A 25,253-nucleotide genomic window follows, 5' to 3' on the forward strand; every position below is an offset into this window, starting at 1 on the left:
CTATTTTTGCCTGGTTTTGTTATCAGGGTGATGCTGGCTTTGGAGAAGGAGTTTGGTAGGATTCCTTCTTTTTCTATATTTGGAAAAGTTTAAGAAGCATTGGTGCTAGTTCTTCCATGAAGGCCTGGTAAAATTCACCATTAAATCTATCTGGGCCTGGACTTTTTTTAGTTGGGAGATTTTTGATAACTGCTTGGATCTCTATACTTGTTATAGCTCTACTTAAGTGGTTAATCTCATCTTGATTTAATTTAGGTAAGTCATATAAATCAATGAAATTGTCCATTTCTTTCAGATTTTCAAGCTTAATGCTGAGTATATGTTGTTATAGTAACTCCCTATGATTTTTTGAATTTCCCTGGTATCTTTTGTGATGCTGCCTTTTTCATCTCTAATTTTATTTTATTTATTTTTTTGTTTTCTAAGGTAGGGTCTCACTCTAGCTCAGGCTAACCTGGGATTCACTATGTATTCTCAGGATGGTCTCGAACTCTCGGTGATCCTCCTACGTCTGCCTCCCAAGTGCTAAGATTAAAGGTGTGCGCCAACACGCCCGGCTTCTAATTTTATTAATTTGTGTCTCTTCTCTTTTGGTCTGATTTGCTAAGGGTTTATCAATCTTTAATCTTATTTATCCTTTCAAAGTACCAACTCTTTGTTTTATTGATTCTTTGGATTTTTTTTTTTTTTTTGTTTCTATTTCATTAGTTTCTGCCCTAATCTTTATTATTTCTTCCCATCTACTGATTTTTGGTCTGCTTTGTTCTTCTTTTCCCAAGGCTTTAAGATGAAGTGTTGTTTACTTGTGACCTTTGTAATTACTTAATATAGGCACTTAAAGCTATAAATTTTCCTCTTAGGACTGCCTTCATTGTGTCCCAAAGGTTTTGGTATGTTGTGTTCTCATTATCATTTGACTCTATGAACTTTTTTGATTTCCTTCTTGATTTCTTCATTGACCCACTCATAATTTAGTACTGTATTGTTTAGGAGAGATAGAAGATCACTATGAGTTCAAGGTCACCTTGAGACTACATAGTGAATTCCAGGTCAGCCTGAGCTAGAGTAAGACCCTGCCTCAAAAAAACAAAAGAAAAAAGCCAAATATAGGACTGGAGAGATGATTTAGTGGTTTAGGCACTTGCCTGCAAAGCCAAAGGACCCAGGTTTGATTCTCTATGACCCACGTAAGCCAGATGCACAAGATGACATGTGTCTGGAGTTTGCTTGCAGTGGCTGGAGGTCCTGGCACACACACCCTTTCTCTCTGCCTCTTTCTCTAAAAAAATGCTCTATCATGCCCAACAAAGTTTAATATTTTATTTATTTATTTGAGAAAGAGTGGTAGATAAGAGATAATATGGGTGTGCCAGGGCCTCTAGCCACAGCAAACAAGTTACAGACACAAGCGCCACCTTGTGCATCTGGCTTACATGGTTCCTGGGTGGTTGAACCTGGGTCCTTTGGCTTTGCAGGCAAGCGCCTTAACCACTAAGCCATCTCTCCAGCCCGCTAATGCTATTTTCAATGTTAAAATCTTCTCTGGTTGCCTTGGCTGTTTCTGTTGGTGTCACCATGGCACATGCATTATATTGCCTTGAGGCAGAGCCTCTGTCTGCCCCATTATTTCCACTCCTTCTTTCCCCACCAACACTGCTCTAGATGTCACTCTCTTATCCCATTTTTGGTAACCTACTTGCTTTGAATGTTTATATCTCCTCTAAACCCATATGTTGAAATCTGATAACTAGTGAGACATGTTTGGGAGATGACAGGGTCGTGAAGGCAGAGCCTTTGTAAAAGGGGGTCCAGAGAGCTGTTGTGTGAGGCTATAGTGGTCTACCACCTATGAACCAGAAAGCCCCTACCAGTCCCCAGTTCTGCCAAGACTTGTTTCTGAACTTCCCAGCCTCTAGCAGGGAATTCCTCTAGTGAGGAATAAATTTCTGTTGTTTGACATTTCACCTTGGGTGTTCAGCTCAAACTAAGACCATTTATGTTTCCTGTTTCTGAAAACTAGGAAGACTTTCTTGACTCTTATTTTGTAGTTCCCTGGCTATAACCATTCTAGATTCTTTCTTTAATGAATGCCAGAGCAGTGAACAGTGATTCCTGAGGGAAAAGTTCTTTAGAGGAAGTTCTGTCTACACTCCCCAGTGCTACCTGGGTGGCATATTGCTTCTCCCATTACTGTGACAAAATACCTTGCAGACAACTGAAGGGAGGAAGGCTTTATTTTTTGGCTCATGGTTTGAGGGTACCGCCCATCATGGTGGGGAAGGCATGGTGGCAGAGATGTGAGACAGCTGGTCACATTGTGTCTGCAGTCGGGAGGCAGAGATGAATGCTGGTGCTCCCACACCTTTCCCTTTTTGTTCAGTCCAGGACTACAGCCTGTGGACTGGTGCCACCTGCAGTTCTGGTAGGTGTTCCCTCAATCCAATCTAGAAACTCAGTGAAACATGCCTGGAGGTTTGCCTCCTAGCTGATCCTAAATTTGTATAAAATATTATCAAATACAAAATGGTATTCATTCCAAAATACAAGTATTTCTGATTTTCAGTCTTTTCAAAACTCATTGAAAAGGTCTCATTTAAAACAAGCTACGTTGGCCAGTTGTGGTGGCTCAGGCCTTTAATCTCAGCACTCAGGAGGCAGAGGTAGAAGGATCGGCCTGAGTTTAAGGCCATCCTGAGACTACATAGTGAATTCCAGGTCAGCCTGGGCTACAGTCAGATCCTACCTCAAAATAAACAACAAAAAACTACTTCTAATATAAATGTAATATTAATCAACATTTGAAAAATGTGTTATTTCATCTTTAATATCCTTAATCTCAGCTTGAACTATTGTTAAATTAGATATTTTTTCACTTAAGAATGCAATGTCTTTCTCTCTTTGTAGTAAGTCAGTACCCAACCTCCCAATGCGCAGTGTTAAATCGTTTACCAATGGTTCCAAGCGGGAGAAGTCCTTCTTTAGATTGTACACCTTTGGTTTTAGATCATTTGCAAAAGTCACTGTCTTCAGAACTTTAGCTCTGTCGCTTTCTAAGCTTAAAAACCTGTCTGTGTGCTTGTCAAAGTCACTCTTGAGCTCAGTTAGGGTCTTCATGACAGAGTTGATTCTTTGTGAATTTTCAGATGCTGTCTTTCGGAGTGCTGTTGTTCGGTCAATGCTACTTGAGAGAAGCTCGCCTATATTTTTCACTGTATTTTTTTCTACTTTTTCTATTTTATTTTCTAATTTTTGTACTGACTCTGTTAAGGTTGCTACATCCGTCACTAACCCTGAAATACGTCGGATATCTGTTTTCACGGTGGTAATCTTGAGACCTACATCTTTTGCCATGGAAGTGGTACTCTGGTCTATATCTGTAATGTCTTGAGAAAGAGCTGTCAAATTGTTATTCAACACATCTTGTGTTCCAGTGATTCTGTTAGACTGCATCTTCATCTCATAAATGTCTTCCTGTAGATGCTTTAAATGAGCAATCATCTGAAAAGACTTCAGTTGTTCCACAAGAGCTTCACATTTCTGATACTGTAAGAAAACAGAATACCACGATGATTAACTCTGTCAAAAGCTTAACAGTTAGGCCAGGTATGGTGGCACACACCTTTAGTCCCAGTACTAGGGAGGCAGATGTGGTAGGACTGCCATGAATTCAAGATTACCCTGAGACTATATAGTGAATTCCAGGTCAGCCTGGGCTATATACAGCAAAACCCTGCCTTGAGAACCCTCCCCCCAAAAAGCTTTAAAAATTCAACTTAAATTTTATTTGTTAACAATAAACTTATATTGTTCTAAAGGCTCTTTCCCCTTTAAAGGAAACTGCTTGTAAAGCCTGCTGATCCAGTTTAATTCCCCATCTTTACATGTAAAACCTGACAAAACCAGGTGTGTTGGCGCATGCCTTTAATCCCAGCACTCGGGAGGCAGAGGTAGGAGGAGCACCATGAGTTTGAAGCCACCCTGAGACTACACAGTGAATTCCAGGTCTGAGGTGGAGTGAGACCCTATCTTGAAAAACAAACAACAAAAAAAGTGTTGCATGTGTCTGGCATTCATTGGCATCAGCAGGAGACCCTGGCACATGTATATACATGTGCATGCATGAATGTACACAAGGAAAAAAAAAAACAAAGTAAAATTGTTTAGGAAAACAAAGAGGATTAATGGGAAGGGTGAGAAGTGAAAAAGGGAGGATCGGGGAAATAGGGTATGCTCAACATTCTATTTATCTATGAAACATTTAAAAAAGTTGTAATTGTCAAATAAAAGATGTTTATTGGAAGCTGGGCATGATGGTGGCACTCCTTTAATCCCAGCACTTGGGAGGCACAGGTAGGAGGATTACCCTGAATTCGAGGCCACCCTGAGACTACAGAGTGAACTCCAGGTCAGCCTAGGCCAGAGTGAGACCCTACCTTGAAAAACCAAAAAAAGAAAGAAAAATGTTTATTGGGCTGGAGAGATGCCTTAGCAGCTAAGGCACTTGCTGGCAAAGCCCAAGGGCCCAGGTTTGATATCTCAGAACCCACATAGGCCAGATGCACAAGGTGGTACATGAATCTGGATTTCATTTGTAGTGGCTGGAGGCCCGGATGTGCCCATTCTCTCTCTCAAATAGTTAAAAAAAATTTAAAAAAGTTTAATTATTTTAAACACATCTTTATTTATTTATTTGTAAGCAGAGAGAAATAGAGGAAAGAAACAGTGGCCTCCAGCCACTCCAAGTGAACTCCAGACATGTGCACCACTTTGTGCATCTGGCTTTTACGTGGGTGCTGGGGAATTAAACCTGGGTTGTTAGGCTTGCTTTTTTTTTTTTTTTTTTATGTAGGGTCTCACTCTAGCTCAGGCTGTCCTGGAACTCTCTTGTTAGTCTCAGGCTGGCCTTGAACTCAGAGATCATCCTATCTCTGTCTCTTGAGTGCTGGGATTAAAGGCATGTGCCACCATACCTGGCTTTATTTTCTAAATATTTTTCTTTACATGCGAGAGAGAGAGAGAGAGAGAGAGAGAGAGAGAGAGAGAGAGAAGAGGGAGGGAGGGAGAAAGGAAGAGAATGGATGCCAGGGTCTTTTGGCATTGCAAACAGATTGCAGATGCCATGTTCCACTTTGTGTGAGTACTGGGGATTCAACCATGGTTCTTCAGCAAACACCTATAAGTGCTGAGCCATCTCTCCAGCCCTAAAAGATGTTTATAGTTATGGTGTTCAATGTGATATTTTGATACATGTATACATGTGATTATTAAATCAAACTTAGCTTAGGGGCTGGAGAGATAGCTCAGCAGCTAATGCACTTGCCTGCAAAACCTGATTCCTCAGTACCCATGTAAAGCCAGATGCACAAAGTGGTGCATGCATCTGGAGTTTATTTGCAGTGGCTGGAGGTCCTGGTACATCTATTTTTTTTCTCTTTCTGTTTGCAAATAAATATTTCAAAATTTATCAGTTTATTAATATATCACTTTACAACTACTTTATTAGCAATTTTCAGGTATATCATGCATTATTATTAACTATAAGGCACAATACAATAAATAGATCTCCAGATACCCATCCTATATAACTGAAATTTTGTACTTTGACCAGTATATATTTATATCCCACATATTGAGATCACTCAGTATGTCTTTATGTGTTTCCCTTATTTAACTTAATTTATGTTGTTGAACATGACAAAAATCTAAATAGCTTTCCATTGTGAATACACACCAAGTTTTGTCATTCATCCATTAGTGATACTTTCCCTCTGTATCTTGGCTACTGAGGAAAATGCTGAAAACATGAAAATTTATAGGGATTGTTTTTCAGTACTGGCTTAATTTTCTCTTAGCACATACCTATAAGTGAAGTCGTTACATCTTATGATAGCTCTACTTTTAACTTTCCTTTGAGAAATGTCATACAATTTTCCATAATGGATATACTAATTTACATTCTAACAATGTACAAATGTTACTTTTCTTCCATATCCTCATGAACTTGGTATGTACGTATATATGTATATATCTTCCTATCTGAGAGACAGAAAGAGGCAGACAAATTAAGAGTGGATATGGAGCCGGGCGTGGTGGTGCACGCCTTTAATCCCAGCACTCGGGAGGCAGAGGTAGGAGGATTGCCATGAGTTCGAGGCCACCTTGAGACTCCATGGTGAATTCCAGGTCAGCCTGGGCTAGAGTGAGACCCTACCTCGAAAAACCAAAAAAAAAAAAAAAAAAGAGTGGATATGGGTGTGTGAGGGCCTCCTGCCATTGCAAACAAACATCAGAAGCATGTGTCACTTTGTGCATGTGGCTTTATGTGATTATTGAGGAACTGCGTATGAGCCATCAGGCTTTGCAAACAAACACCTTTAACCACTGGGCCATCTCTCTAGCCCTATGGCTGCTTCAAGAATCTTCTTGTTTCTGTCCAGGCGCATGGAGACCCCAGAGCAGCACTTCAGTGGGGCTATGTCGGGATTACCCTCTTGGATGCTCCTCCCTCAACTTCTGGGGGAAGGCTTACAGAGCACAGACACCTCAAAGCAGCCACTTCAGTGAGACTCATTGTTCCTTGATCTTTTACTCTCTATGTACTAAACTTCCCCTTGAGGTCAAGAGACATGGATCATAGCATATAGCTGGCATAGGGGGCGCCTGAGTCTTGGGGGGAGGTTGTCTATGACCCTCCTCATGCCTTCTTTAATGAGTTGTCCCAGCTCCTTTTTTTTGGGGGAGGTTTTCAAGGTAGGGTCTCACTCTGGTCCAGGCTGACCTAGAATTAACTATGTAGTCTCAGGGTGGCCTTCAACTCATGCACTACCATGCCTGGCCTCCAGCTCCTTTTGCTAAAGCCAATAGTTGTTCACCGCTTTCAATGAAGAATTTGCCACACAACAAAAGCAAATATACAGGCTGAAAAATATGTTCACAAAACAAGATAGGCAGTTTAGTTTACAGACACCAAATTCTTCTAAAATAAAGCTGGGCGTGGTGGCACATGCCTTTAATCCCAGCACTGGGGAGGCAGAGGTGAGGCCACCCTGAGACTATATAGTGAATTCCAGGTCAGCCTCAGCTAGAGTGAGACCCTACCTCAAAAAACAAAAACAGGGCTGGAGAGATGGCTTAGCGGTTAAGCGCTTGCCTGTGAAGCCTAAGGACCCTGGTTCGAGGCTTGGTTCCCCAGGTCCCACGTTAGCCAGATGCACAAGGGGGCGCACGCGTCTGGAGTTCGTTTGCAGAGGCTGGAAGCCCTGGCGCGCCCATTCTCTCTCTCTTCCTCTATCTGTCTTTCTCTCTGTGTCTGTCGCTCTCAAATAAATAATTAAAAAAAAACAAAATAAAACAAAAAAAGGGCTGGAGAGATGGCTTAGTGGTTAAAGTGCTTGCCTGTGAAGCCTAAGGACCCCGGTTCGAGGCTCGATTCCCCAGGACCCACATTAGCCTGATGCACAAGGGGGTGCACGTGTCTGGAGTTCGTTTGTAGTGGCTGGAAGCTTTGGCGTGCCCATTCTCTCTCTCTCTCTCTCTCTGTGCTCTCAAATAAATAAATAAAATAAGCAAAAAGAAAAATTAAAAACAAAAAAAAGCCGGGCGTGGTGGTGCGCGCCTTTAATCCCAGCACTGGAGAGGCAGAGGTAGGAGAATTGCTGTGAGTTCAAGGCCACCCTGAAACTACATAGTGAATTCCAGGTCAGCCTGGGCTAGAGCAAAACCCTACCTCGAAAAACCAAAACAAACAAACAAACAAAAAGATAACAAAAAAAATTCTTCTAAAACAATTGCACATTTCTTGTATGTGTTTTTATGGGCTATACCTCTTAGGCTGTAGTTGGCTTAGCTAACCTTTTTTTTGAGGTTATTTTGACTATCATAAAAATGTTTTATTTGCCGGGCATGATGGCGCATGCCTTTAATCCCAGCGCTCAGGAGGCAGGGTTAGGATTATCACCGTGAGTTCGAGGCCATCCTGAGTCTACACAGTGAATTCCAGGTCAGCCTGAGCCAGAGTGAGACCCTACCTCGAAAAACCAAAAAAAAAAAAAAAAAAAAAAAAAAAGTTTTATATAATGAACATAAAATATAATAGGCTCAGAATAGCATTTTGATGGCAAATTTAACAAGGAACAGTGATATAGTTGTAAAAGAATTACAATGATCTGCTGAAATGGGGCAGCAGAACAATAGCAATTTCCCCTCCTTACCCCATCACACATTTGGTATCAAAGTACATTTAAGCTTTCTCTCAATAGCTTTATGCTACATTAAATGCTGGTGGAGTAGGTGACCCCCAAATCCCAAAACGTGTTTTTGGTAGAGGCTGTCCTCTCAAGAGGTTCTTCAGAGAACAGCAAGGGATCTACAAATAGAAAGTAATGTAGCAACTGTAAACTTGAGTTTATTTTTGAAGAGAAAATTTTGCATTGTACTGTTATTTTTTGAAACAGAGATTCCCAAGGGTGAAAGGACTAGATGCAGGTTGCCAAGGACAAAAATAGGAAAACTTAGTAAAGGAATACACAGACACACACATTTCAATTGTTTTCTCATGTGCTTGTATCATTACAGAGCATAGTGGGCAATACCTTTTTTTTCTTTTTTCTTTCTTCTTTTTTCTTTCCCCTTCCCTTTTCCCTTTCCCTTTTCCCTTTCCCTTTTCCCTTTCCCTTTTCCCTTTCCCTTTTCCCTTCCCCTTCCCTTCCCTTCCCCTTCCCTTCCCTTTCCTTTCCTTTTCTTTCTTTTTTACAGTGGCAGGAGGCCCTGGTATAACCATTCTCTCTCACTCCATTTCTCTCTCAAATACATGCATACATAATACTAAAAAATATTTTAAAAATAATTTTTATGGAGATAAGCCTGGGGACATAGGTGATGTGTTTGAGGGTGTCTTGCAAATAAGAGGACAGCAGGTATAACTAATGATGAATTCCAAGAAAAAATGTTCAGAATAACCAGGTGTGGTAGCACACATCTTTAATCCCAGCACTTGGGAGGCAGAGAGGTAGGAGGAGTGCTGTGAATTCAAGGCCAGCCTGAGACTACATAGTGAATTCCAGGTCAGCCCGGGCTAGAGTGAGACCCTACCTCAAAAACAAATCAAAACAAAAGTAGTAGAAGACAAGAGAGGCACAGGATAGAAGTTGTAATGATGGCTCAGCTAACTTTATAACCTTTTCTCCGGGCAATTTAAATTTAAAACAAAAACATTTTTATACAAACTTTTAGTCCTAGCACTTGGGGAGCCAGAGGGTAGGGAGGACTGCTATGAATTTGTGGCCACCCTGAGAGTACATAGTAAGTTCTAGGTCGGTCTGGACTAGAGCAAGATTCTACTTCAAAAAACCAAAAACATTTTTTAGCTGGGGAGATAGCTCAGCAGTTAAGAGAGGTTGTTGCACAAACTTGAGGACCTTAGTCTGATCTCTAGCACACACATGAAAAGCTGGGCATGGCCATACATATGTATAACCCCAGTGTTGAGGGGGCCAGAGTCAAGATTGTTGGGGCTCATGGGTTAGCCAGTCTAACTAGGAGACAAGCAGGGAGCTCTAGGTTTGGTGAGAAACTTTGTCTCAGAGAAATAAGGCAATAAAGTGATAGAGGAGGACACCTGGCATCTACATGTGTGATTACGAGACACACACATCTGTGCACATACCACATATACACACACTAAAAAATTTTTTGTCAGTGCACATAGATAAGAACAACCAAAATTCAAGAACTTTAATGTTAAGGAGTACTCTTCCACACTTATTTTTATTGCCCATAGCTGTCTATTACAGGTCTTCCTACTTCCTAGAATTAGTGATTTCCAAAAACCTTGCAGGCTATACAATAAAACAACTACCTTACCACAATCAATTTCTTTGTGCTTAATTCCACTAAAACGTCATTATAAAACTGTGATGAGCCGGGTAGGGTGGTGCATGCCTTCAATCCCAGCAATTGGGAGGCAGGGGTAGGAGGATTGCTGTGAATTCCAGGCCAGCCTGGTACTACTGAGTGAGTTCCAGGTCAGCCTGGGAGTGAACCTATCTCAAAAAAACAAAAACAAACAAAACAAACAAAACTGTGATGGTTGCTAAAAAAAAAAGCAAAATTTCTATACTCATATAATGTGGTTGGCTACATTCTCTATTTTTTTTTTTTTTTTTAATTTGGACAAGAGAGACATAACGAGGCAGTGTGAGCATGGGCAAGCCAGGGCTTTTTGCCTCTATAAATGAACTCCAGATGTACGTACCACTTTGTGCATCTGGCTTTATGTGGATAGTGGAGAACTGAACCTGGGCTGATAGGGTTTGTGCCTTTAACTGCTGAGCCATCTCTCCAGCCCCACATTATCTTATTTTGAATAAAATGAAATCCTAAATATGCAAACAAGTTTAGCTTTTTAAGTTTGGGGAAGTCTTTAAAATAATAACATACACTTAATTGCCACAATTATCAGTATTTATAATTATGTTGTTTTCTCTTTTTTAAAATTTTTTTTCTCTCTTTAAAATGGGTTCTAGGTTTCTTGCCCATATGTATACACACACACACATACACACACACATTTTTAAACTTTTTTTAGTGTTTTTGTTTATTTATTTATTTTTGAGGTAGGGTCTCATTCTAGTCCAGGCTGACCTGGATTTCACTATGTAGTCTCAGGGTGGCCTTGAACTCACAGTGATCCTCCTACATCTGCCTCCTAAGTGCTGGGATTAAAGGTGTGCGCCACCATGCCCAGTTCTCTTGCTATTTTACTATAAGTAGATAAATTTATTTACAGGTCACATATGTGTCTAGTAAACTTGAACTTTTTAGAACCTTAACAGAGTAAACTATTTTCCAGGTTTCATAGTTTTCAGAAAGCACACTCACAGGACAGCCCTCAGGATCTACCTCAAGCACATTATGTTTTTTTTTTTTTTTTTTTTAATTTTTATTAACATTTTCCATGATTATAAAATATATCCCATGGTAATTCCCTCCCCACATTATGTTTTATATAACATTCCTATGAACTTGGTAGACTGAATGGGAAAAACTGGCTGAGGCAGGCATATTACTGAATAACTTGGCAAGGTCAGGTAAAAGAAAAGGTATAAGAAAGAGACACAGATTTGAAAAACAAGTGAAGGTCATTTAGTGAAATTGTAAACACTTCAATATTTGCTAGATATTGCAATATATCTGAGCCCAATAGAATAGGTGTTAATTATTGGAAAAACATGAAAAATAATAACTATATTGCCTCCAAAGTAGAAATTATATTTTAGAACTATTTCTATTTTAAAAGGTTAAACTAATTTTGAGATAGAGAAAATATTTTTTTTTTTTTAAATTATTTATTTATTTATTTGAGAGCGACAGACACAGAGAGAAAGGCAGATAGAGGGAGAGAGAGAGAGAATGGGCGTGCCAGGGCTTCCAGCCTCTGCAAACGAACTCCAGACGCGTGCGCCCCCTTGTGCATCTGGCTAACGTGGGACCTGGGGAACCGAGCCTTGAACCGGGGTCCTTAGGCTTCACAGGCAAGCGCGTAACCGCTAAGCTATCTCTCCAGCCCAGAGAAAATATTTTGATTATGTAGATAATAATCCATTTGTGTGAACATCTTGCTCATTCTCCAAAAAAATGAGGTCTACTAAGATAACTCAAAAACAGGAACTGATTTTAGTGGTTTAGTAGTTAGTGGTTCATCAGAGATATTATAGTGAATTTAAAAGTCATCACCGAGTCCTTTGTTTTCTAGATTATATTCTTCCCAAGTTTCCTTTTCTCTTGTACTTGAATATGCTATAAAATCACGAACTTGTCCTTTTAGAACTGCCAGTTCATTTTGCATCTTTAATATGCTGTTATCATACTGAATCCCTTCAAGGGTTTTCTGCATCTCCATTATTTCAGATATTGTCTTCAGCATATCATCTTCCAAATTAAACATCTGCATAGTCAGGTCTTCCATTTTCTTTTCTGTTCCCATCAGATCCTGAGAGACTCTGAGGACAGAGCGAACAGCGTCCTCGATGGCTGGCAGATGTGCCTTACACTCTTCCACTCGGGGCTCATAGCTGGAAAGTTTGTTGGTCATCTCTTCATCTCTGGCGTGGAGAGCATGCTGCTCCTCTTCTAGCTTCTCCACGGCTTTTGTGTCAGAGCCAAGCCGCTCCTCTACTCGCAGAAGGTCGTCTTCTTCCTGTCTTTTCACGGTCCGAATATTTCGTAGTGTGCTGTCTTCTAAATCTTTTAGCCGCTCGGTGAGTGATTTTATCCCTCGCTCAGCTGAGTTAATTTGGACAGTGACTTCAGAATGTATATGTTTTGCTTCTGACTTGAACATGTCTGCATTAGCATTCATTTCTGTCAGGGTTCTCGTCCAGAAATCCGTAACATTCTGGAATTTTGCATTAAGGTTTTGTGTCTTTTGAGTGAGTATCTTTTCACTATTCTGAATGTCATGTATGAATCTTTGTAGACCAGATACTTCCTGTTCAAATTGGGTCATCAAAGACATGGATGATGTAGCTTCCTGCAGGATACTTTCAGTAGACTCAAGCTGCATTTATAACACAAAACAATTCCCAAGTCTACTTTAATAATTTTTATATTATGGAAATAAATTTTAACAATCAAGAATAACACACTAAGTTCACATTCTGAAAATATCAAAAATCTCAGTACATCAGAATCATGCTGACAAAATGCTACTTTAATAACTGTTTTAACAAATTTGAGAGATTAACTATATTAGAGAGATATGAATGTGGGCTAGGTATGGTAGCACATGCCTTTAGTCACCATAAGTTTGAGGCTAGTCTGGGACTACAGATTGAGTTCCAGGTCAGCCTGGGCTAGAATGAGACCCTACCTTGAAAAAAGGGAGAAATAAATAAATAAATATAAATAAATAAATTTAAAATCCTACTTTTTTTTTGCTTTGTTTTTCGAGGCAGGGTCTCCCTCTAGCCAAAGCTGACCTGGAATTCACTATGTAGTCTCAGGGTGGCCTCAAACTCATGGCAATCCTCCTACCTCTGCCTCCCAAGTGCTGGGATTAAAGGTATGTGCCACCATGCCCAGCAAAATCCTAGATATTTTAATGTCATTTTCATGAAGGTATATTCAGAGAAACATCTGAAAGAAATCTGAGGTATATATTACATTTTCTATTTCGTTCCAATGGAAAGTAATTTACATGTTAGGTTTTTTTTGGTTGTTGTTTTTATTTTTGTTTTTCAAGGTAGGGTCTCCCTCTAGCCCAGGCTGACCTGGAATTCACTATGTAGTCTCAGGCTGGCCTCGAACTCATGGGGATCCTCCTACCTCTTCCTCCTGAGTGCTGGGATTAAAAGTGTGCGCCACCACGCCTGGCTACATGTTATATTTTTTTTTAAAGATAATTTGCTGCCAATGCTTTATGTGTGTTCCCAGAAATAACTAGGTAAGTTTTTTAAAAAAAATTATTTTTGTTTATTTTTATTTATTTATTTGAGAGACAGAGAGAAAGAGGCAGATAGAGAATGGGCGCACCAGGGCCTCCAGCCACTGCAAACGAACTCCAGCCGTGTGCGCGCCCCCTTGTGTATCTGGCTTATATGGGTCCTGGGGAATCGAGCCTCGAACTGGGGTCCTTAGGCTTCACAGGCAGGCTCTTAACCGCTAAGCCATCTCTCCAGCCCCTTACATGTTATTTTTATGGATACTTGTCCTTTAAGGAACTCCAACAGGGAGTGGAGATAGAGCAACAATGGTAATGGGCTTGGACTAGCAAGCCCTGGATTGAATTTACAGTACCATAAACTGAACATGGTGACTGTATTACTGTAACCGTGGCACTTGGGAGGTAGAGGCAGAAAAATCAGAAGTTCAAGGTCATCCTTAGTTATATAGCAGAGATGAGGCCAAGAGTGGACTACATAAGATCCTCTTTTATTTTATTTTGTTTTTATCTTCATTTTTATTTTCTGTTGTTTTAAGGTGAAGATCTGAAAATTTCTAAATTCTAAGAAACCATGTGATGAGTTTTTTATAGTTCCCTTATCTTATAGTACAAAGAACATGTGTCTTAATGCTTAGGAAGAATGACTGTAACAGCCTTTTGGCCCATTTGAACGAAGACCTACGTTCCATGTGACTGATGGAATAATGAGCACCAGAGTGAACTAATAAGACCAGACCATTCTAAAACATTTAACAATCATTTTAATACATACCTATGTCATAATTAGCAGTTCCTTTAAACACAAGTTCGAAGAAATAGTTGCATACTGGCAATACTTTTAGTTTTTTTTTTTTAAAGGTTTGTTGTTTTATTAGTGGTTTTGATGAGGCAAGAATATCTCACTTAACACAATTTCTAAGTTGCTCAGCGGAGCATCATTGTAATATGAAGGCAATATACACTGAGAATAAAGTATACTTTTGTTACTGTTTTTTTTTTCAAGGTAGGGTCTCACTATAGCCCAGGCTGATGTGGAACTCACTCTGTAGTCCCAGGCTGGCCTTGAACTCACAGCAATCCTCCTACCATTGTCTCCCAGGGTGTTGGGATTAAAGGCGTGTACTACCATGTCTGGCTTCAAAATCCACGTTAAAAAATTATTTATAAACCGGGTGTGGTGGCGCACACCTTTAATCCCAGCACTTGGGAGGCAGAGGTAGGAGGATTGCTGTGAGTTCAAGGCCACCCTGAGACTCCATAGTGAATTCCAGGTCAGCCTGGGCTAGAGTGAGACCCTACCTCAACAAACAAAAACAAACAAAATTATTTACTTGCAAGGAGAGAGAGAAAGAGAATGGGCACATCAGGGCTTCTAGCCACTGCAAACAAACTTCATGTGCCACTTGGTGCATCTGGCTTTACATGGGTACTGGGGAATCAACCCTGGGTCCTTAGGCCTGGAAGGCAAGCACCTTAACCACTGAGCAACCTCTCCAGCTCCCATAATTCACTTTTTTTCTTCATTTTTCAATGTAGGGTCTCACTCTAGCTCAGGCTAATCTTAATTCATTTTTTAAGACTGTAAAAGTTTCAAGCTTTACTCTTCAAATATTTAGTGGATTACCACAGTATCTAGTATTTATGAGCTGCCAAGGCTTCAAACTTATGCCTCCCAAATGCTGGGATTAAAGGCATGTGCCACCATGCCCGACTTAGTTTTGCAGTTTTATAAAAAGATCTGAGGCCAGGGAGATGGTTCAGTGGCTAAAGGCACTTGATTGCTCAAGCTTGCTGGCCCAGGTTCAATTCCCCAGGGTCATGTAAAGGCAGATGCACAAAGTGGCAATTGCATCTGGAGTTTATATGAAGTGGCAAGAGGCCCTGTTGTTCCTATAGTTAGTCTTTTTGTCTCATAAAAATATTATTTAAGAAATAAAATGAGGCTGGGTGTGGTGGCACATGCCTTAAATCCAGTACTTGGGAGACAGAAGTAGGTGGATTGCTGTGAGTTCCAGGCCATCCTGAGACTACATGGTGAATTTCAGGTCAGCGTGGACTAAAACAAGACTCTACCTTAAAAAACAAAAAGAAGGGCTGGAAAGATGGCTTAGTGGTTAAGCGCTTGCCTGTGAAGCCTAAGGACCCTGGTTCAAGGCTCGATTCCCCAGGACCCATGTTAGCCAGGTGTACAAGGGGGCGCACGCCATCTGGAGTTTGTTTGCAGTGGCTGGAGGCCCTGGAGCGCCCATTCTCTCCCTCCCTCCCTCCCTCTTTCTCTCTCTGTCTGTTGCTCTCAAATAAATAAATTAAACAACAAAAAAAAAAAACTTAAAAAAATAAGGACAGGCATGGTGGCACACACCTTTAGTCCCAGTACTGAGGAAGGAGGCAGAGGTGGGTAGATTGCCATGAGTTTGAGGCCACCCTGAGAATACATAGTGGCTTCCAGGTCAGTCTTGGCTAGAGTGAGACCCTACCTTAAAAAAAAAAAAAAAAATCAATAAAAAATAAAATTAAAAAAACCAAACATTTCCATCTTGAGTGCTGAAAAAAAAAAATCATCTATCTAATGCCTTCAAGTTTTTTTGGTTTTTGTTTTTCAAGGTAGGGTCTCACTCTAGCTCAGGCTGATCTGGAATTCACTCTGCAGGCTCAGGGTGGCCTTGAACTCACAGTGATCCTCCTACCTCTGCCTCCCTCTGCTGGGATTAAAGGCATGTGCCACCATGCCTAGCTGCCTTCAAGTTTTTAGTGCTTAAAAGCTTCATATTACCAGTATGTTAAAAGTGTCCCCAGGGCTGGAGAGATGGTTTAGCGGTTAAGCGCTTGCCTGTGAAGCCTAAGGACCCTGGTTCGAGGCTCAATTCCCCAGGACTCACGTTAGCCAGATGCACAAAAGGGGGCGCACGTATCTGGAATTTGTCTTCAGTGGTTGGAGGCCCTAGTGTGCCCATTCTCTCTCGCTCTCTTTGCCTCTTTCTCTGTCTGTCGCTCTCAAATAAATAAATAAAAATAAACCAAAAAAAAAAAATTTAAAAAAAAAGTGTCCCCAAGATTCAAGCCCTAAGTCAAAACACTAACTCCTTTCTAGCCGCTTTCCAGAAACTCCTGAGCTCATCTTTCACATTATCATCTGGCATGAAGAAGGGATGCTTACCTCTCACCCATGACTTGCCTCTTCTGCGGGTGGAGATAATATACTCATCTTGCAATGATCTCACACCTATTTCTGTAATGTACTTGCTCATTATTGCTGTCTGGATCTAAGCGTAACCCTAATTGTTCATGTATTAAAGGCACAATTGTCAGCTGATGGCTCTGGGGAAGTGATTGGATCCCAAGGGGCCTGACTTAATGAACGATCCTGATGGCATTATTGGGAGGCAGGGCCTAGTTGGGGGAAGTTGGCCATTGGTGCCACGCTCTTGGAACGTTTACCTGTCCTCAGCCTCCTTTTACTACGCTTCCTGGCCACTAGGAGGTAAGCTGCTTTTGCCACTTACTCCCTCTGCCACGTACTATGCCTTGTCTCAGTCCCAAAGCAATGGATTTAGGTGACTTTGGATTGAAACGACTAAATTGTTCGTTCTCTCTCTCTCTCTCTCTACATATATATATGTGTGTGTATGTATGCATGTATGTATATATGTACGTTTGTTTTTTTTTGAGGTAAGGTCTTGCTGTACCCCAGGCTGACCTGGAATTCATTATGTAGTCTCAGGGTGGCCTCAAATTTACAGTGATCCTCCTACCTCTGCTCCTGAGTGCTTGGATTAAAGGTGTGTACCACCACATCCAGTTTTTAAAAAAATATTTATTTATTTATTTGCAAGTAGAGAGAAAGAGAGAGACAGACAGACAAACAGACCGAGAAAGAATGAGCATGCCAGGACCTCTTAACCCTGCAAACAAACTCCAGATACATGAACTACTTTGTGAATTTGGCTTTATGTGGATGCTAGGGAATCAAACCGGCTGTCAGGCTTTGCAAGGAAGCACCTTAACCACTGAGCTATCCGTTCACCTGTTTTTTAAAAAATATTTATTTATTTGTAAGAAGAGAGAGAGGGAGAGGGAGAGGGAGAAAGGGAGGGAGGAAGAGAGCATGAATGAGTACACCAGGGCCTCTTATTGCTATAAATGAACTCCAATGGGCCACTTTGGACATTTGTCTTTATTTGAGTACTGGGGAATCAAACCCAGGCCATCAGGCTTTGTAAGCAGCATCTTTGACCACTGAACCATCTTTCCAGCCCCATGAACTGTTGATTTAACATTTTTCTTTCTTTAAATTGATTCTCTGAGGCCAGGTATGGTGGTGCACGCCTTTAATCCCAGCACTCAGGAGGCTGAGGTAGGTGCATTGCCATGAGTTTGAAGACACCCTGAGACTACATAGTGAATTCCAGGTCAGCCTGAGCTAGAGTGAGACCCTACCTTGAGAAAACAAGATTCTCAGGCTTGATGTATGGTGCACACTTTTAAAAAATTTATTTTATTTTATTTGCAAGCAGAAAGAGAGAATGGGCATGCCAGGGCCTCTAGCCACTGCAAACGAACTCCAGATGCATACGCCCCCTTGTGCGTCTAGCTTACATGGGTACTGGGGAATTGAACCTGGATCCTGAAGCTTCACAGGAAAGTGTCTTAACTGCTAAGCCATCTCTTCAGCCTGGTGCATGCTTTTAATTCCAGCACTCAGGATGCTGAAGTTGGAGGATCGCCAAGAGTTTGAAGCCACCTTGAGGCTACATAATGAATTTCAGTTCAGCTTGTGCTACAGTGAGTCTGTACCTCAAAAAAACCAAATATGTATATTGTTTCTCAGATATTTGTCACAGTGATGAAAATCTGACTAACAAATCTATCCTGGTGTCAAGGGCAGCATCTTGTCTACCTTATGACATGAGTAAATGTTTAGTGCTAAATAAATTAACAAGGAACAAGGCATATTTCCTAGTGATCCCTTGGTCCCTCGTTGTTAGATAAGGGTCACATGATGCCTAATGTCCACAGCTGGGTTACTACAATGATTGTTTCATATTTCCAAGAATTACTGCAATAGTATATCTAGTGGAAAGAAACATTTGCAATCTCAGACATGACTCAGACATGGTGCTGTTTTTTTTTTTTTTTTCCCAAGGTAGGGTATTACCCTAGCCCAGGCTGACCTGGAATTCACTATGTAGACTCAGGGTGGCCTCCAACTCATAGTGATCTTCCCACCTCTGCCTCCCAAGTGCTGGGATTAAAGTCGTGCACCACAACACCTGGCTTAATTTTCATTAGAAGTCTTATTTGGCTATACAGTCAATACTTATTTTTAGGATAGGTATATATGTTTACTAGGTAGGAAGTATGAAAAACTACATAATTATTTTTCTCAACAAGTGTTATTCATATTCCAATTTTATACCTCATGATCTCTCATACCATACTCTATGCTCTATGTACTAACTAGAATCAGAAGGAAAATGTCAAGAAGTAGGAAAGCCAGTCAGACTTAGAATAGTGACTGTCTACAAGGCAGGAAAACAGACATTGTGACCTGGAGTAGAAGAATAGTAGGGAAAAAGAAGATGGGGAAGTCTCCCCAGTAAGTTAGTTAATGACTTACCTTTTCTGAAATCAAGCTGATTTTACTTTGAAGTTCTTGGAACTTACTGCTTTCTATTTTCATTAATTGGTATTGGTTTTCCACCTTTGCAAACTTTTCTGACTGTTGAAATACAAGCCTGTAAAAGAAAAAAACCACTAATGTCCATTTCATACCATTTTATGTTTTTTTAAAAGATATATATATATATATATGTATATATATATATATATTAATTTTTTGTTTTTATTTTTATTTATTTGAGAGCAACAGAGAGTGGGGGGGGAATGGGCGCAGCCGCACCAGGGCTTCCACCCACTGCAAACGAACTCCAGACACGTGAACCCCCTTGTGCATCTGGCTAACATGGGTCCTGGGGAATCGAGGTCCATAGACTTCACAGGTAAGCACTTAACCACTAATCCATCTCTCCAGCCCTATTTTAATTTTCTTATTCATTTATTTGAGAGGTGGGAGAGGAAGGAAAAGAGGCAGATAGAGAATGGGTGCACCAGGGCCTCCAGTCACTGCAAATGAACTCCAGATGCATGTGCCACCTTGTGCATCTGGCTTACGTGGATCCTGGAGAATCGAACCTGAGTCCTTTGGCTTTCCAGGCAAGTGCCTTAACTGCTGTCATCTCTCCAGCCCTTTTAAAGATCTTTTAATTTGTTTGCAAGCAGAGGTAGAGAAATAGATATAGATACATGGACAGATAGACAGGAAATAGGTGTGCCAGGACCTCCTGCCACTGCTAATGAACTCTAGATGCAAGTGCCTCTTTGTGCATCTGGCTTTACATGGTAACTGGGGAATTGAACTAAGGCCATCAGGATTTACAAGCAAGTGCCTTAACTGCTGAGCATGTCTCCAGCCCATTTAAAAAAAAATTATTTTTATTTATTTATTTGACAGAGAGGGAGAGGAGTGAGGGGGGGGGAGAGAGAGCCCAAGAGAGAATGGGCGTGCCAGAGTTCCAGGCACTACAAACTCCAGACGCATGTGCCCCTTGTGCATCTGGCTTATGTGGGTCCTGGGGAATTGAACATGGGTCCTTTGGCTTTGCAGACAAACACCTTAACTGGTAAGCCATCCCCCCAGCCCCCATTATTATTATTTTTTTGAGGTAGGGTTTCATTCTAGTCCAGGCTACCCTGGAATTCACTATGTAGTCTAAGGGTGGCCTTGAAATCATGGTGATCCTCCTACCTCTGGGATTAAAGGTGTGTACCAACACGCCTGGCTCTAAAGGCCAATTTTTAAATGATATTTATATGCAAGCAGATCTCTCTCTCTATATATATGTATATATAGATATATACGTATGTATGTATATATCTATATCTATATATATATAGAGAGAGAATGAGAAATAGGTGTGCCAGGGCCTATAGACTCTGCAAACAAACTCCATATGCATGTGGCACTTTGTTCATCTGGCTTCGTGTGGGTACTGGGGGAATCAAACCCAGGTTATTAGACTTTGAAGGCAAGTGCTACGTAACTGCTAGGCCATCTCTGTAACACTCTATCCCAACACTGCACTGAATTTTGGTTTTTTTTGGTTGTTTCAGGTAGAATCTCACTGTAGCCCAGGCTGGCCTCAAATTCACAAAATTCTTTCTTCCTCTGCATTCCCAGTGCTGGGATTAAAAGTATGTGCCATCACACCCCGCCATGTTGAAATTTTTAAAGCTTCCCAGGTAATGAGTTGCAGTCAAGCAGAGACCCACTAATTGACCATGTTTGGTACATCCACTTCCAGAAAGGCATGTTCTAGATCTTAATGGGAAGGTGGAAGACGGCTTGAGGTTTTGCATAGGTGCTGCTGCTCTGCACTTATAAATGGCTTTTTTTTTTTTTTTTTTTTTTTTTGAGTTAGGGTTTCACTCTAGCCCAGTCTGACCTGGAATTCACTATGTAGTCTTAGGGTGGCCTCGAACTCATGGCTATTCTACCTCTACCTCCAGAGTGCTAGGATTAAAGGCGTGTGCCACCATGCCTGGCTCATAAATGGCTTTAATATGTTAGCTGCTGTAAAACTGTGTAAGGCTAACATGGACTGTTCTTTTATTTGTTTTGGTTTTTCAAGGTAGGGTTTCACTTTAGTTCAGACTGACCTGTAATTTAGTATGTAGTCTCAGGGTGGCCTTGAACTCAAGGCAATCCTCCTACCTCTGCCTCCCAAGTGCCGGGATTAAAGGTATGTGCCACTACCCCGGCTTTAAATGGGCATATGAGGGCCTGTAGCCACTGCAAATCAGCTCCATATGCATACGGCATTTTGTGCATCTGGCTTTATGTCGGTAGTGGAGAATCCAACCCGGGCTGTCAGACTTTGCAAGCAAGCTCTTGCTGAGGCATCTACTTAGCCCCCACTGTTTTTTAATTTTTGTTTTTTCGAGATAGGGTCTCAGTCTAGCCCAGGCTGGCCTAGAATTCACTCTGTATTCTCAGGGTGGCCTCGAACTCACGGTAATTCTCTTACCTCTGTCTCCCGAGTGCTGGGATTAGAGGGTGCACCATCATGCCCAGCTTTTTTTTTTCTTTTAATTTAATGTTTTGTTTTTGTGGAAGCTGGGTTTCATTCTAACCTAGGTTGACCAGAAACTTACTCTGTAGCCTGCAGCCTAGCTGGCTTTGAATTCACGGCAATCATCCTACCTCTGCCATCCAAGTGCTGGGACTAAAGGAGTGTGCCACCACACCTAGCTTACCCCTAATTATGGTCTCACTCTAGCCCAGGCTGACTTGGAATTCAATGTAGTTTCAGGGTGGCTTTGAATTCATCATGGTGATCCTCCTACCTGTGCCTCCCAAGGTCCCAAGTGATGGGATTAAAGGCATGTGTCACCACGGTCGGCAATAAGATATTTGAATATATTTACTTATTTGAAAAGGAGAACGGGTGTGCCAGGGCCTCTAGCCACTGCAAACAAACTGCAGATACAGGTGCTATCTTTTGTATCTGCCTTGCATGGGCCCTGGGGAACTGAACCTGGGTCCTTAGGCTTTGCAAGCAAGTGCCTTAACTGCTAAACTATCTCTCCAGGCCAGTCCTATTCGCATCTGTTGCTTTGCAACAATTAAGCTCTTTCAAGTTTGCAAACCTTTCCGTCAGGCATTTTTGGGCAGGGTGGGGCCCAACTTGTCCGGACAACTGCCCAATGGAAAGGAAGTAGCGGATTTTTTTTTTTTTTTTAACCTAGCGGAACCTTGTGCGGGGGTAGTTGGGCGTTTCTCCAAGTGTGACAAGACTCGGGTGACTTACTTGTTGGGACTCCAGCGGAGCCCTGGAGGCCCGCTACCAGAACGGCTGAGAGCTACGAGCGGAGCAGAGGAAAAGCGGGCGGTGCAGGCCGTTCCTGGGGATGCGCACAGAGGACCGGAGCCGCCGGCCTGGGCGCGGGAGGTTGGCTAGAAGGGATGCCGAGACCCGAGGCCCCACGGCCCCGCGCGCACTTACCAGGCCAGGCCCAGGCACGTCCCCAGCGACAGCAGACTCAGGCCGGTGCGGGGGTCCGCCCAGCCCGCGCCGTCGCGCCCCTCGCGGCTCTTTCTGCCCTCGCTCCGCTTCTCGGGCTCCGCAGGGACTCCCTTCGACCCGGGCTTCCTTCGGCTTTTCACCTCCGACATGTCTGGAGGCCCAGAGGACCACAAGATGGGGGCTAGCTTTTCACCGGGCCGGCGGGACGTGGCCGCCGCTGGCTCCTCGGGAAGCCTCGCCCCCACTCACGAACTTGGCGCCGCCCCGAAACCGGCCTCTGGGCTCTAGCATCCATGCTCGGGTCTCGCGCCTGCCGGCTTTTTCCAAGAGCTGTGGCGCGCGCCCGCGAGCAAAGCGGCTGGCAACGTGAGGGGCCCCACGCACGCACGCACGGGGGCGGGCGCGCGCGCGCAGGCGGCCAAGAGACGCGAGCGGGCGGGGCCGAGCGCGCCGCCGCCTGGATTTCAGCTTCGCCGCCCCTCAGCAACCAATGGGAGCACGGCGCTCGCCCTGCGTGCGGGTAGCCGCGGGGCCGGGTGCGCGCGCGAGCGGCTGCCGAGCTGTGTGGGGTGTGTGTGTTACTTGCGCGCGCGCGCGCCCGGTCCCGACTGGGCGGGCCCGGCGGTTGTTTGAGTGCACGGCGGTCCTGAGGCCGAGAGAAGGGAAAGGAACCTGGGGACGCGCAGGCTTTTTATCTACGCGCGGAAGCCGAGCCGTGGCCGGAGGCGAGGGGTGTGTGGACCGGCCGAGACCTGCGAGGATTTGAAGTAGCCGCGCCGGCCGTTCTCGGCGGCGCCCAGCTCCTGTGTTCTGGGGTGGGGTCCACCCGAGGGCCGCCGTAGGCCAGGCCTGGGGCGGGGGGCGGGCCGCGGAGTCAGCCTGCGTTGCAGGCTGCAAGAGGCCCGGGGCAGGCACCCGATTGCCCCGGACCTTGCCGGGGGGCCCGGGCCGGGGGAACCCACGTCCGCGCCCCGCGATCCCTGTTGGAAACCTGTGTTGCCATCTCCCCCCGACCCCCGCCTGCCCGGATGCTCCGGTTCTGACCCCCCAAGGGGCTGCTCTCCTAGCACAGCTCCGGTGCCCACGCTGGGGTGAGTTGACGCTTCTATCCGCGAGCCAGGCAGGTCCTTAGCGGGTTTCTGTGACACATTTCAGGGACCGAAGAGTCCGTGACATGGACATTTTTTTTGATCGTGTCCTGCTTCTACTGTGCCAGGAAGAGAAATTCAGGAAGTACGAGTGCACTTAAAGCTTTCCTGGATGAACTTAACCCATAACTTTGTGTTTTAAGATATTTCAAGAGTTTTGGCTTTCCACTTTGTTGTGGTCACAAGAGATGGGACACTGTGAGAATTTGCTCATCGTATTTCAACTTGTATAAAAATTAGAAAAAAAAAACTTTAAAGTTTACATATTTAAGATTAACAGTGCTAGGGCAAACTGGAATTTTCATATCGCCAGAGTGTTGGCTCAGCTATTAGACATAACCCCTTTGTTTTGTACCTATCGGTTAAGTTTGCATTTATTTATCATTGTTATTACTTTTTGGTTTTGTTGAGGTAAGGTCTCACTCTAGCTCAGGCTGACCTGGAACTCTCTTTAGTCTGAGGCTGGTCTCAAATTCACAGGGATGCCTCTACCTTAGCCTCCCCAGTGCTGGGACTAAAGGTGTGTGTGTCACCAGGCCTGGCAAAGTTTATGTTTAGAAGACTAAAAGCATTAACATTTTGAAAATATGACAGTCCTAATTTTGTTTTTTTTGAGGTAGGGTCTCACTCTAACCCAGGTTGACCTGGAATTCACTATGGAGTCTCAGGGTGGCCTCGAACTCATAGTGATCCTCCTACTGCTGCCTCCCGAGTGCTGGGGTTAAAGGCGTGTGCCAGCACGCCCGACTTAAAAAATTTTTTTTTGTTGACAACTTCCATAATTACAGACAGTAAACCATGAGACTTCCTGCCTACTCATTTTCCCTTTCACAACCCCACTCTCCATCATATCCCCCTCTCAATTAGTCTGTCTTTTAGAAAATATGACAATCTTGAGTCTGATCATAACTTTAGAAAATTAGTTTCCTAGCCGGGCGTGGTGGCGCACCCCTTTAATCCCAGCATTTGGGAGGCAGAGGTAGGAGGATCGCCGAGTTCAAGGCCACCCTGAGACTACAGAGTTAATTCCAGGTCAGCCTGGACCAGAGTGAGACCCTACCTCAAAAAACCAAAAAAAAAAAAAAAAAAAGAAAAAAAAAGAAAATGAGTTTCCTGCCAGTCCCCTTTTGTGAACCTTGATAAGCATAGACAAATGTCATACTTCCTTATTGGTGACTTTTCAAAAATAATGCTCTCCTCCCCAAAGTGTGATGGTAATGTCCCTTTTAAGTGTTCTCCAAATTATTTTGCTGTCTGGTTTTGCATTTCAGAGAGTCAAATTCTTTTTTAAATTCCTTGAGGAATATGATTTAATTTTCTAGTTTTAGGAAGGGCTGTCATTATGTATTGAATGAGGGCCAGTTATATCTCAGTGGTTGAATGTTTGATTAACAGCTATGAGGCCTGAGGTTCAGTCTCCATTATCAATACAAAAATTATGTAATGAGGGATGGAGAGATGGCTCAACAGTTAAGGCACTTTCCTGCAAAGCCTAATGGCCCTAGTTTGATTCCCCAGTACTCATGTAAAGCCAAATGTAGAAAGTGATGCATGCATCTGGAGTTTGTTTGCAGCGGCTGG

At 42.8% G+C, this 25,253-nt stretch overlaps 2 protein-coding genes across 6 annotated transcripts in view; one reads left to right on the forward strand and one right to left on the reverse strand.

Moving 5' to 3' along the window:
- Positions 1-1,451: 1,451 nt before the first annotated feature.
- Positions 1,452-22,832, reverse strand: LOC101616567 (IKBKB interacting protein). 3 transcript variants are annotated; one of them, XM_045152556.1, is made up of 4 exons: positions 22,504-22,832; positions 19,059-19,176; positions 11,734-12,556; positions 3,399-3,543 (listed from the first exon to the last, which is right to left on the reverse strand). In XM_045152556.1, exons 1-4 carry the CDS (start codon positions 22,671-22,673, stop codon positions 3,530-3,532), a joined length of 1,125 nt encoding a protein of 374 aa, XP_045008491.1. In that variant the 5' UTR covers positions 22,674-22,832; the 3' UTR covers positions 3,399-3,529. The 3 variants fall into 3 exon arrangements, with proteins under 3 accessions (XP_004650258.2, XP_045008491.1, XP_004650257.2); XM_004650201.3 differs by lacking the exon at positions 11,734-12,556 and having other exon boundaries at positions 1,452-3,543; positions 22,504-22,831; XM_004650200.2 differs by lacking the exon at positions 3,399-3,543 and having other exon boundaries at positions 11,655-12,556.
- Positions 22,833-23,394: 562 nt separating this feature from the next.
- Positions 23,395-25,253, forward strand: part of Apaf1 (apoptotic peptidase activating factor 1) — a 128,378-nt gene continuing 126,519 nt past the window's right edge. For all 3 annotated transcript variants that reach the window (XM_004650202.2, XM_045152055.1, XM_004650204.2), the window contains exon 1: positions 23,395-23,615. The gene's annotated coding sequence lies outside the window, so the exon portion shown is untranslated. The remainder of the gene's footprint in view (positions 23,616-25,253) is intronic.

The sequence above is a fragment of the Jaculus jaculus genome, chromosome 6, assembly GCF_020740685.1.
Source record: "Jaculus jaculus isolate mJacJac1 chromosome 6, mJacJac1.mat.Y.cur, whole genome shotgun sequence".
NCBI classification, from domain to species: domain Eukaryota; kingdom Metazoa; phylum Chordata; class Mammalia; order Rodentia; family Dipodidae; genus Jaculus; species Jaculus jaculus.